The 14,571-nt window shown below is 36.4% G+C and overlaps 1 protein-coding gene across 1 annotated transcript in view; it reads right to left on the minus strand.

Annotated features, from left to right (window-relative positions):
• The window catches only part of taf4b (TAF4B RNA polymerase II, TATA box binding protein (TBP)-associated factor), a 29,479-nt gene that overhangs the window by 10,083 nt on the left and 4,825 nt on the right, over positions 1-14,571 (minus strand). Inside the window, exons 5-10 of the mRNA XM_056481425.1 lie at positions 13,904-14,026; positions 11,077-11,166; positions 10,706-10,876; positions 9,772-9,877; positions 4,393-4,501; positions 4,018-4,187 (exon numbers count right to left, since the gene is read on the minus strand). Coding sequence (XP_056337400.1) covers positions 4,018-4,187; positions 4,393-4,501; positions 9,772-9,877; positions 10,706-10,876; positions 11,077-11,166; positions 13,904-14,026 — 769 coding nt within the window. The remainder of the gene's footprint in view (positions 1-4,017; positions 4,188-4,392; positions 4,502-9,771; positions 9,878-10,705; positions 10,877-11,076; positions 11,167-13,903; positions 14,027-14,571) is intronic.

Genomic DNA, 14,571 nt, shown 5'->3' on the forward strand with positions numbered 1-14,571 from the left:
TTTTCTTGCTGGCTTAAGTATGTAAAAAAACCTAATTTTTTTTTCAAGCCCATTTATATTGCTACAAGACTATTTATATCCCTATGTTTTGACCCTATTTGGAAGGGTTGTACATAATAATTTGACCTGCAGTCATGCTGCTCGTGGCTTGACCAACAGTTACAGTTATAAAGACATAAAGAGTTATATATGAGATAAAGTTCTCTGTGGCCATACATGGCTGTCTACTTCTTACTGTTTTTTAAAGTCCAGTTTTCAAAATAAAAGTCCCACATACGTAGACAATACAATAAGGGAATATTACAATAAGGTATTACAGTGGTCCTTCGATATAACACGATTCACCTTTCGCTGCCTTGCAGTTTCGCAGATTTTATTTGTGCAATTTGATATGCTTTTCAAATTTTTTTTACAGCGCATTGTGTTCTGCATCCTGACTGGCTGTAGATAATTGTCAATCAATCTCCTCCGCGTCTCATGTACAGTACAGAATGGGTTCATCTTAATCTTCATTCTAAAAAGAGTTTATCCTAAATCTTCGATCGTTAGCAGTGTGAGTTTCAACAAGGATGCAAAAAGGGTTGTAACTGTCCACTGCAAGACCATCGTAAAGGGGGTCGCACACTGCATGCACCGCACCATGAAGCGTCATGCAAACATAGGTTTATATCAGGTTATGCACACTAGCTCCGCAAGTTGGCAGCTGTCTGAGGTGCCCAGCTATGACTCAAGACACTGGTAATTTTTCTGCTGCGCCACAGAGCACCATCTGAATCATTTAATTTTAAATAACATGCGAATGTGCACGTCCAGTGTTACTTTCAACAGTTATGTGAGCGGCACATCTGGTGTCCGGACTCTATTTTTGCTTTGTTGACTGCACGAAAAAAACATTGTGCTGGATGCCAACATTATCCGCACAAAACCTAAAAAGCTTTATGAACCTTTTGGTGACAGCGATGAATGTTTGCGCCTGACAACAGGTTTTGATCTTTGGTTTTATTTTATAATACTGGACTTAAATTATTTTGTTTGTTGTAAACTCACTAGTAAACATTGTGGCCAATCATACACTGTTGGGGGCGTACATATTAATGAGCCCATGAGGATCATCACAGATCATCTATGTTTTTTTGGCCAGGATTTTACACACACAGGATATAAATGCCAACACAGAAACAACTGTTTTTTCAGCTCAGGGTATATCGTTACCATGTACGGAACCCTTATTATTCAGCTATGCCTAGGTTTATCCAGATTTTCTTTCTACAGCACCTTTAATGATCATTAGTGTCACTAATACTATATATCAGGGGGGTCTGAATTCTACATAAAGCCCCATTTAAACATTAGCATGTTCTGAGTGCAGCATAAATACAATTTGTGAATGGCGCGTTCATATTATGTTTGCACAGATTCTGATAATCACAAAAGACTGCCTAACAGAAATTAAGATTGTGTATAATTACAGGCGAACATCTTCCCAGAGCTGGAATGCAGCGGTTGTGTTGTTTTCCTCTGCTGTTTATATTGTATTCACATTTCCATAATGTCAGACACGCTTTGTTCCTGTTGGTCTGTTACGCTTACAGAGTCGACAGACATCTGCAAACACTCCAATTCCATCTCATTTTTGCCCTTTCTGCTGATGCGGACCGAGTTCCTGCAAGGCCAAGCCTGTCTCTTTCATTTCCACATTCTCTCTTTTCGTCTCCTCCTCCTCCTCCGCACGACTCCCCCTTCCTTCTGGCTATCTCTCTCTCTCTCTCTCTCTCTCTTTCTCTCTCCCTCCGCCTCTGTCGTCCTTTCTCACCCTTGTTCCGATGCTTTTTTTGATCAGTGCAGCAGAGTGGATTCCTGCCACTCTGGCAACTTTGCGCGGCTCGGCAGTCATTAGCATACTGATTAAGCAGAACAGGCTCGTCAGAGATACCACTGATCAAAGACAGAGACTGCACTCGTGTGTCACAACACAGCGCAACATATGCCCAAAAAAAACACAGACAGGATGCATACTGTAGAGGCAGAGCTGAGGGAGGTGAACAGACTCTGACAAACACAGATGGAGGGAGATGCAGGATCACTTTGAGTAAAAAATACACTCATGTACCATTAAAATAATGGATGCTATGGCCGAAGTGAGCAAAGATGTGCAACAGTTACTTTTAAGAAATTTTTGCCAATAATTTAGTAACTTACGTTACATGAACAGTAACATGCTAAATTCGGTCTTACATTTGATCTTTTCCCCACATTGAGAATGCTCTGCCTGACCTGCAGGTTTTACTTTACAAACCATTTAGTTTCACATTTTAGCTGGTTTTAATGGGTTTTAGCAGATTTAAGATGGTCCTCAGGTAGTTCTTCAACTTGATCATGCTGGTGCTCTGGTTTAGTTGGATGGTAAGCTGAACCAACCAAAAACAAAACAACTACAACAAAAAAAGACATTTAGAATGTATGGTAATCACATATGCTACAAACAACATAATTAATACTGTGAATTAGAGTTTACAGTTAAGGAAGACTTAAGGTGCGTCCCAAATCACATACTTATGCACTATTTTACGCCATTTTGGAGTATAAATAGTGTAAGTAGTGCATTCACACTGAAAACTTTACAAAAAGTAAGTGCACTTAAAATACCCGGATGATGCACTCATTCAACCGGTAAAATGAAGAGTGGAATGATGGACACTTCACGCACTCAACGACCGCAGTTTTGCTCACGTAGCGGAAGGGGCAGAGCTATCGTGCGCACATGTTAGATAACGTTGAGTGTTTCTCAATATGCGTTCTTGAGCAGTCTTGTGTCCTTGTGTAACGTCATCATCAGCTGCCAAAGTTCAGTTCCAATACTCAAGACCGCAAGAACGGAGGACGCGTGAAACTTCCCGGATGTGTTCTTGATATCGAGGACGCACCGATGCAGACTTGAGCACCGATCTCGCTCTAGAAGTCCCATAAGTCATTGCAAGTGGAGGTGGGAAGCGCAGCATTTTACTTAGATTTATTATTAAAGTTCAGAGATATCACTTATTTACCTCAGGAGTTTCTCTAAATGAAACCGTAAAAGTAAACATTACCACAGACATCTTAACAAAGGAATAAACATATTAAGGGTGTTTGTTTGCTGAAATTCGTATTAAAATCTGTTTTATTTATAATGTGCAATGTTTATTTATAATGTTTTTATGCGTAGTGTATATTTTGAAAAGGGGAAAAACAATAAATCATTGTATGAATGCTGTAATGTTTAAATAATTTTCCATTAAAAAATGTGTTAAAGTCACGTGACCATCAGGAAGAACGCAGCATCTCATTTCTCAAAGGACACGTTCTCTGTCCTCGTGGTCTCCCGAGTTCGTTCTTTCAAGGACACCTGGCAAGACCGGTCTCTGCATTCTTAGAATTGAAAAACAGCCTTTATTTATTTTGGATTGTGAAAGCAAAATTCTCCTACGAGAGTGATTATAGCGCCTCCCGATGGTGAATGCGGTTATACTAATGGCAGTTATTATTTGGTAGTTTGGTCATTTATTTCACTAATTTGGCAACCATCAAACGTCATCAGGGAAACGGTTTGAATTTCTGCTTAGTAAAAAAAACATTAGTGTTCGATTTGGGACAACACTACATACATATACTATACTGTTGAGTGTGTAAGTGCATAAGTACATATCGCATAGTGTGCCATTTGGGACGCAGCTATTGTATTATGCATTTAATACAATGAATAGAAAAGTAGTACAATAATTTTGTTTATCCGTCTTATACATGTATGTATGTATGTATGTATGTATGTATGTATGTATGTGTGTATATATATATATATATATATATATATATATATATATATATATATATATATATATATATATATATATATATATATATATATATATATATATATATATATATATATATATATATATATATATATATATATATATATATATATATATATATATGTATGTATGTGTGTATGAAGTAATTGAATGCTTTGGGTGAAGTTACCGATGTGCAGAACTCGTGTCTGCAGGGCTGATGGGAATAGAAAGGGCTCTTCTTGACAGGAGCGGATCACTGATCCCACGAGTTCGGAGCCAGAGGCCAAAATACGAGCATTTTCTTCACTCAGGTTCACTCCAGCCATGGAGGCCACATCATTAATGTCATCGTCATCTCTAAACAAAAGTCCAATAAGAAAACAAAAGAACAGGACTTCACTGTTTCTTGCTTAAAATGAATATGTTAACGGTGTAGCAGCTCATCTGAAAAATCATAATCTACAGCGACACAACTGCCTTCGATTCACATTCATCCTATAAAGAAGCGATATGCACATTGAGCCACTGTGCGCAGAGAATGGCCGCCAGTCAGAGCTATTACCGGAAAGAGCCCGAGGTGCTGTCCTTGAAGCCGTGTGCCTGTGCTGGAAGGGTCGGCTGGGAAAAGTGTGTTTTAGACGCCTGAAGGATGGACTGCCGCACAACAGCACCTGTGGGGACAGAATAAAAATACAGATATTTTTATCAGCTCAACATGAATTGGGACACTTGGAGGTGAAAGAAGCATAAAAGTAATAAATGCTTACCTAGATTTTCATTATATATATATATATATATATATATATATATATATATATATATATATATATATATATATATATATATATATATATATATATATACACACACACATATATACACACACATTTAGAGCATTAATGAATTAAAACACATATAAGTACACACACAATGTACATAGAGGGATAAACAAATGATGTTTAACAGAGCAAGGAAATTTTCACAGTATGTCTGATAATATTTTTTCTTCTGGAGAAAGTCTTGTTTGTTTTATTTTGGCTAGAATAAAAGCAGTTTATTTTTAAAAAAACTATTTTAGGGACAAAATTATTAGCCCCTTAAAGCGATACATTTTTTCAATAGTCTACAGAACAAACCATCGTTACACAATAACTTGCCTAATACCCTAACCTGCCTAGTTAACCTAATTAACCTAGTTAAGCCTTTAAATGTCACTTTAAGCTGTATAGAAGTGCCTACAAAAAAATCTTTTCCCTGTCAAACAGAAATTGGGGCTAATAATTCAGGGGGGCTAATAATTCTGACCTTAACTGTATACAATATGTACAGTGCTGAGTAGATTATTCACAAATTGTAATGTTATTTATTACAAATTACATGACGAAAATTAAAATTAGTAATGTGATCTATTAAAATACATAGATTTTAAACACATACACTACCTGACAAAAGTCTTGTTGCCCATCTAATAACTTGATTTCTAGTTGATCATTTGGTATCAGAAGTGGCTTATATGAAAGGCAAAGGCCTCCAGATTACGCCTATTTTACCAAAATTAAACATGATTATGTCTTGATTTTTAATTAGGACAGTAAGGTCTGACTTTGCCTAGACAAAAGTCTTGTCACTTAACAGAAGTAATGTACAGTATAGAATATAAAGTTATGCTGCAGTGGAAAAAGAATTAATATTGTGTATGACTCCCATGAGCTTGGAGGACTGCATCCATACATCTCTGCAATGACTCCAATAACTTACTATTAAAGTCATCTGTCAATGTCAAAGTCAATGGCAAAGAAAGTGTTCTTGCAGGACTCCCAGAGTTCATCAAGATTGTTTGAATTCATCTTCAAAGCCTCCCCCTTCATCTTACCCCAGGCATGCTCAATAATGTTCATGTCTGGTGACTGGGCTGGCCAATCCTGGAGCACCTTGCACTTCTTTGCTTAAGGAGCGCTATCCTGCTGAAAGATTTGGCCTCTTCTGTGGTTTGTAATGTAATGGGCAGCACAAATTTCTTGATACCTCAGGCTCAACCCTAAACCATGACTTTTTACCAAAAATCACCAAACTTGACTGATTTCTGTGAGAATCTTGGATCCATGCGGGTTCCAATACGTCTTCTGTAGTATTTGTGATGATTGGGATGCAGTTCATCGGAAAAATCTACCTTCTGCCACTTTTCCAAGTGATCAACTAGATGTCAAGTTATTATTTATTGCTCTTACAACTGAGATTGACGACAAGACTTTTGTCAAGTCGGGTACTGTAGATTTTCCTTTCTTCCTGATAACAGAAAAAAACATAATAATGCAAAAAACACACAACCATTCAAATATAGTTTTATGAGAAAAATTTGACTGATAAAACAAAGCTAAATTGTCTAAAATATTATTTTGAATAAATGCCATTGTTTTTAAAATCACAGTTTCCAGGAAAATATAAAGCAGGTCAACATCTAGCCTAAATCTTAATAATATTTCATTTCATTTTCCATTTTGGCAGATATTTTGCAAACTATGTTTTATAATGAAATTGATAATCTGGTTTTCATTTTAATTTTCAATGTTTATTTGATTTATTTAAAATTGGCAGAATTTACTTTGCATAATTTCTCAGGCCTACTTGTCTGAATGTCAGAAATTCCTAAAAATAAAGCCGTAAATTGAAAAGGTAGTTTAATATTAAATATTCTTTCCATTACATTATGTATGTCCACCCAGAAATGTTTTATCACTGAACACTCCCAAACTATATGCCAGTGATTGGGACTAGGGGTGTGACGGTAACCGCATCACCGCCATACCGCCATAATGAGATGTCAACCGCGGTGATGTGGTTATTACCGTCATCACTGCCCATTTTAGTTCATTTTTATTTTTTTGCTTGTGAATCTTTCAGGATTGTATAGAAAAACAGAATAAACTAAATAAAAGGAATAAAAGGCCTGCACTAAGTTTTTTCCACTTAAATTACAAATTTAGATTACAAAACGAAAACACTGAATCCTTTTTAATAACCAGCATAGGCTGTTTTTATTTTAAGCTTATTTTAATAAAGCAGACCTACTAACTCAAATCAATGGCTCCACAGAAAATAAGCATTTTTAACGCACCGCTGTAATTTCTATATCCCAATCCCTTTATCAACATTTTTAATACAAGTCATTATTTTAAAGATTATGACTTGAGAATATGATTTTACCTCAGCGCTGCACTTTTCGCGCTGAGTTCAGGTGACGGAGTGTTGTGAAGTAGTTAAACTCTTCTCAGTTTAATTTACAGTGTCAAACTGGCACAGGAATATCAGTATATTAATATAGGCTTTGCTAAAAGGCTGGTCAAATGTGGGTCTTTTTTTACAGAAGCTATAAACAGACGCGCATGCTGCGACCGGTGATGAGTCAACAATCGCAAATATTTTGACTTATTTAAAGCAGGCTATAAGCTATGGCATATAATAATTTTGTGTAAAGACGTTTATAAAAACATGTAGCTAATATATCACAGGGGTTTGTGTAGCAGCAATTACAGTGGAGCATTAATTAAATCCTTTTTTTCGTGGAGCGAAACAAACACTGCACAGTTGTGTAGCGGATGGGGACGCACAAAAATATACAATTCATATATTTTCGTCGGAAGAAGAATATTCTTTGAACGAATTTAGTTTTGTACAATTTGTATCTTAGTTTTTGTCGGTCAGTTATTTACAAAATAAACAAGAATAACTAATAAACTTTGAGGTGAAGCGATGTGCCTCAGGGTCCGCTATATGCCGCGGCCAAAACACAAACTGGTCTGTTAAATACAATCGTAATATAAGTGAAATATTCAGTTTCGAATATGGAATCTTTGTTAACTGTATGATCAAAATTAAAAGAGCAGCCTATACTAACTAATAGATAGACCTCATCAATGACATATTAAGCATGGACATTTAAAGGACAAGTTATGCTTTGCGCTGTGAGATACGTCCATGACTTTACACATTAAAGCAATAATCAAGTGTGCGCAGGTTATGTACCTTATGGAGTCTCTCTCTTAATATTAGATATTTAAGAAGCATAAAACGCTGTTATGAAACAAACTCTCTTATATCTGCTGGTGCTGCTATTAAAACGCAGATCTCGGTTATGCTGGTGCAGCCGTTAATACACGGTTCAGGTAATCAAAAAGCCAGCTCGCCTACATGATGTTTAATTATGGGTGGGTCGCAGGTGGATAAGTTCAATCATTGGTTATGTAGACCACTTTGCCTAAAATATCAAAAAGTTCAAACGCTTTGATTAAACTAAAGCGAAACTGACCGATCAATGGAAATTTGTCATAAAGAGTGATAATATAGGCTGCTCTTTTAATTTTGATCATACAGTTAACAAAGATTCCATATTCGAAACTGAATATTTCACTTATATTACGATTGTATTTAACAGACCAGTTTGTGTTTTGGCCGCGGCATATAGCGGACCCTGAGGCACATCGCTTCACCTCAAAGTTTATTAGTTATTCTTGTTTATTTTGTAAATAACTGACCGACAAAAACTAAGATACAAATTGTACAAAACTAAATTCGTTCAAAGAATATTTTTCTTCCAACGAAAATATATGAATTGTATATTTTTGTGCGTCCCCGTCCGCTACAAAACTGTGCAGTGTTTGTTTCGCTCCACGGGAAAAAAAGGATTTAATTAATGCTCCACTGTAATTGCTGCTACACAAACCCCTGTGATATATTAGCTACATTTTTAATAAACTTCTTTACACACAATTATTATGTGCTATAGCCTATAGCCTACTTTAAATAAGTCAAATATATGCGATTGTTGACTCATTACCAGTCACAGATGCGCGTCTGTTTATAGCTTCTGTAAAAAAAGACCCACATTTGACCAGCCTTTTAGCAAAGCCTATATTAATATACTGATATTCCTGTGCCAGTTTGATAGTTTAACTACTTCACAACACTCCGTTACCTGAACTCAGCGCGAGGGCAAAGGAGAAGAGTGCATCGCTGAGGTAAAATCATATTCTCAAGTCATAATCTTTAAAATAATGACTTGTATTAAAAATGTTGATAAAGGGATTGCGATATAGAAATTACAACGGTGCGTTAAAAATGCTTATATATATATATATATATATATATATATATATAATATATTGCATATATATATGTGCGCGGTTAACCGACATACCGCATGATTTCTTGCTTTATCACCGCGGTAACAGAAAATCCGTTACCGTCACAGCCCTAATTGGAACCCACACTGTCTCCAGTGTTTACTGTCCACTCCTGCAGTATATGTTTTTTGTTTTGGTGTAATAAAAAATCTGATAAGACATTTCCACCCAAACTCCTGCCACATACATGAATTTGTGCATTTTGATGCGAATTCACATATATCTAACCAATCTTCATTTGAAATAATAAAATTTCCTTCTTTTTCCCATTTTGTTCTTAACATATTCAGTTGGGTGAGGTTTATTCATCCTTAAACCTTTACAAAATTTAGAAATTATACCTTTAATCCAACTGCCTTAAGCAGCACCTATGAAAATGTTCCCATCAAATTGTTTTAAATAAAAAAAAAAATCTTTTCTAATGTTACTTTCACATTCTAATAAAATATGTTTTATGGTGAGAGCAACTTGACAGTAATTACATGTCGGTGGTGCTCTTTCCTCTCTATATGCACCAGTCACTTTCCTATAAACACTCTGCTATGACTCAACTATATATATAAAAAATAAACTGCTAGACTAACTAAGACTTGTCATGGCATCTATATATTGCTGCTCTCTGGTGATTTGAAGTGCTATATTATATTCTTATTTGTAAGTCGCTTTGAATGAAAGCATGTTTAATTATATTTGTAAATGTAAAATGCAGCCTTGAGGATCACAAACAACTATAGAAAAGAGATCAAAATCATAGCTTATACCTGTTGAATGAGTGCTGGTCTGAATGACCATGTGTTTAGAGTGGGTTTGGCTCTGCGCAGCTAAGCCCACCTGAGGCTGTTTGACGACCACCTCTTTAGTTTGCACCTGAACAAGAGGAAAAACACAAGTAGTCAGCCTGAATAAATACAGAAAAGATGCTAAAATTATGTATATGAAAATATTCAAAGAATGTACACCAGGTCTGGTCCACCTCGAGGACAATGTACAAGCCATATTAAACAGCAGGACTTCTTGAAAACAATCCTCAGAGCACTTTCTGATTCAGAAGTAATCAAGCCTCCAAAGTCTATTCAGGTATACGGGAAATGAGCTTCTGTATTTCAGTGGAAATCCATCAAGACGTCCAATAAAAAGGTGATATTAGATTACAGAAAAACAAATCATGACATTATTTGAATATGATAACATGACATTCCTGGTAAGAAATGGGGTAAGACTCATGCATCTTTGTCTCTAGAGTAAAACTAATTTGGCTGCGCTTGGGCTTGTGGGATACTGGTGGTTTTAAGTGAATTAGCCTGTACACCGTGGGCGGTGGTGAGTTAACCAGGAAATGAAGACAAAGTGAAGAGAGGCTGTCATAAAAATGAACCAGTGCGCTGGGAAGGAGGCAGTGTGAAATTAGACTGCTCATACAAACAGTATACTATTACATAAAATATCAAAACGGCATATTCAGGACAGCCAAATAAACCTGAATTCCAGACACTGTATGTTTCTTTTAACTATTGCTGGAGAAATCATACCTGTACAGTGACATTTATGAACACACGGGTTTGTTTTCACAGCGCTGGACGATCATTTGTTTTCCTTCATTATCAAATTACTTTTCCGTTGTTTCATATAGGCAAGCCCTGAAATCATATTCATGATGAATTACATTGCCGCTGAAAATAATGGGTTGGGATTTACCAGCTGAGGTGTTCTGGTTGGCTGGCTGTTTTTGAGGGAGGAGCTGACAGACGCAGAGGCCTTCTGGTTTGTGGATTTGGTCAAGGCTGAATCTGAAGGCTTGAGATGGTCGCACTGCTGAATGAAGAGCTGCGAGTTTGGCGTGAGCTGACGGACGGCTGGCAGGCTCCTCTGAAAGAATGAACACATCAGCGTCTCTAATTTAGCTCAAACCAAAGAGGTCGTGTCTCATTCATGCACGAGCCACGAAGGTCTGATAATAGATTTCATCTTAAAATCAGGCCAGAAATGAGGTCAGCACCCTCATATGACTTTGTTGAAGCTGCTGATAACATCTAAATGGGTTTCATAAGCAAAGAAGCTGCAGTCACCTTCAGGAAAGGCACTAGATATGGCTGAGGAGACGATTTGAGCTCCATGTAGAGTTTCTCTGTGAATTCTTCAGCGTCTAGTTTCCCATCCTAGAGTACTCACAGAGAAAACATTAAAAGCACATTAAAATATCCCCAAAATAGTCACTGTTTGGATTTAAATAAGAAAATACCAAGGAGTCTATGACTGTATCTGAAGTGCAGTGATTCATATTTTTCTGGCTTGTTACAGTGTCTTGCACTAACATTGGCATCCTTGGTAAATATGAGAAAAGAAGGATGTAAATAAATATATATTTTTGATTAACCTCCTGCTCAAAATATGAACAAAATGTATATCAAATATAAGGTATTATAACAAAGTAAAAGAAACTGGAAGCGAAAAAAAGTGCTATGAAGTGGTAGGCCACAATAAAATCACAGAGTGGGGGCTGGCACATGCTTACTGTAGGTACACAGTGTGCAGAAGTCACCAACTTTACTTTAGTCAATATCTACAGAGCTCTAAACTGTGTGACCTTAGCTCAATAACAATGTGTAGAGAGCTTTAGGCAATGGATGGCTTGGTTGTTCAGCTGCATCCAAGACTTACATCACACCAAGTGCAATCAAAGTGTATTGTAACACTTTGTATTGTAACTATAGGTGGGCATAGATTAATTTTTGTAATCTGGATTAATCTCGCAATTAAGATAGATTAATTTAGATTAAAATGGCTCATTTGAATTCTGCCAAAGGCATTCAGAATATGTGTGCTGCTACCCAAATAATAAGTTTTAAGAACGGGTTTCTCAAGCCAGGTGGCGCATTAGACCAGGGGCTCATCTCCTATTTCCAAAATGCATCACTAACTGCTTCACAAACTGTTCTACAATGATAATTGGTGATGAAAATAAATTATGTTCAATAAGAAATACTTGCGTTTACTAACTGTTTATTCAGTTAAACATGAATTTTGAACCGTAGGCCTACATAAGCTCCAAACAGCGATTTTTGATCACCTTAATCTGACTAAAGTCATAAATGATAACAGAACTAAACAGAAATGGAATTAAGACATGTGGAGTATGCATATATTAGTGGCATTATTGAAGTAAACACCGCAATCAAACTATTACTGTCATGTAGGACTTTGCCATATTTACCAAAAAGATCCACACACGTGGCTGTCAGTAAAGGACCGCGCGCGCGCACACACACACACACACACACACACACACACACACACACACACACACACACACACACACACACACACAGCGAAATGCAGACGTTTTTTTTTTTTCCATTTGGCATGCGTTATTAAATTCCATAACACTCTCACCAGTCTTTACTCCTTATTTGCGTCTAATACCCCAGTTTGTCACGGGGGCATGAATGAAATGTTCATGAGTTAAAGTCACCCAAAATTACAGGAAACTCTTACATGAAAGCACTTCACGTAAACACCTTAATTATATTATTGTCTATTAAGGCAAATAACTAGATTACAGATGTCCATGTAAACGTTAGTAGTCTTCGGAGTAAGTGAAAGATCCAGAAGGGCATCCTGCTGATTGGATTCAGAAGGCTCACCGTTCAGGTATACATCCACGCTAAAATATCAAAGTGAAAGTCATTATAGCTTGCGTAGAATAGACCCAGTTCCCAACCCAAATTTGAGAATAGATTAACTGAGATATTTTTTTTAATCGCGTGTTAAGTCTCCCGTTAACGCCGATAACAGCCCACCACTAATTGTAACACTTAAGCTGGGGTGTAACCCATGCCACCACTGGAATCTAGAGCAGTGTTTCTCAACCACATTCATGGAGGACCACCAGCTCTGCATATTTTCTATGTCTTCTTAACTAAACCCATCTGATTCAGATCATCAGCTCATTAGCAGAGACTGAAAGTCCTGTAATGGGTGTGACGACATTCAAAACATGCAATGATGGTGGTCCTCCAGAAACGTGGTTGAAAAACACTGCTCTAGAGCAGTAATAATGTTAATGTATAATGTTCATAGTAAAGAATATACTGTTTATGTGAGTGTGTTGCATGCGCATGTTTCATCTATTGGCACCTCTATGAATTCATATGAGAAATGCATTTTTAAAGTATATTTGCATAGATAATTCTCTGTTTTAGTAGACATGGGTGACTAAAAACAGGACAATATTCAGCTATGGCCAGCTGTTTACACACAAAAATGCCCTTTTCCACCATCAGGGCAATGTTATGAATCAGCCTGATCTTGTCCAAACAAACCGTTAGGAGGATTTGTAAGTGGCTAAAAAGATCTCCAAGAATCATTGAGAATTGCCGAAGTTAGTTGGATTTTAGGGTCTGAAAATCTTCAATTTTACAATCTGACATCATCTACATTGTTTGAAATGGTTTCCCAAGATTTCTCAACTCTCATCCAAAAACATTTTAAAACATAAATGATTAACATTTTGCATTGATATTGCAAAAGATCAATAAAACAAAGACTTTTTTTTCCACAGACTTCTTTGTTCAAGTTTGTCAAGTGTTCCAATTTGATGGCACTCTTTTTTTTTTTTTTTCGGCAGTATGACATATTCAGTCTGCATCAGATCATCTCGTCATCGGTTAATGTCTGAAATTAAAGCTACCTTACAATTTAAGTCCAATGAATCTTAGCATTGTAACCCTGGAACATCTTCTAACATGGTTGTTCAAGAACTGAAATGCTACAATGGTCCCCATCAGTCTATTTTACTTCAATCCAAACATCAACATCTTTCCTTGGCCTTGCAGAATATACTGGATTGTGATTTATGTGATACATTGATTTTAGTAGCCAAAAGCGACATCATACCAGCAGGCCTTTGACAAGAGCGCGGACATTTTGGGCCATGTTAGCAGAGCGAGTGCCACTTGATGCCAGCTTCATAAGAGTGACCAGGAAGTTCTTACACTTCTTCACATTCTCCAAGGTCTCCTGGTGGTAAAAATTGAGACATTACTAGTTTCATGATGCACATACAGTTGAAGTCAGAATTATTATCCCCCTTGAATTATTAGTGCCTCTGAATTACTAGCCCCGTTTATTTTTTTCACCAATTTCTCTGAGAAGATTTTTGTCAACACATTTCTAAACATAATAATTTTAATAACTCATTTCTAAGAACGGATTTATTTTTATCTTTGCCATGATGACAGTAAATAATATTTGACTAGATATTTTTCAAGACACTTCTATACAGCTTAAAGTGACATTTAAAGGCGTAACTAGGTTAATTAGGTTAACTAGGCAAGTTAGGGTAATTAGGCAAGTTATTGTATAATGGTGGTTTGTTCTGTAGACTATCGAAAAATAATAAAGCTTAAAGGGGCTAATAATTTTGACCTGAATTTTTTTTTTTTTTTACTTTTATTTACTTTTCTTACAGCCGAAATAACACACATAAGACTTTCTTAATAAACTTTCTTAATATTCTTAATATATTTCTTAATATATAATAAAAGGGGGGCTAATAATTCGGA

Source organism: Danio aesculapii, chromosome 20 (assembly GCF_903798145.1).
Source record: "Danio aesculapii chromosome 20, fDanAes4.1, whole genome shotgun sequence".
Lineage (NCBI taxonomy): Eukaryota > Metazoa > Chordata > Actinopteri > Cypriniformes > Danionidae > Danio > Danio aesculapii.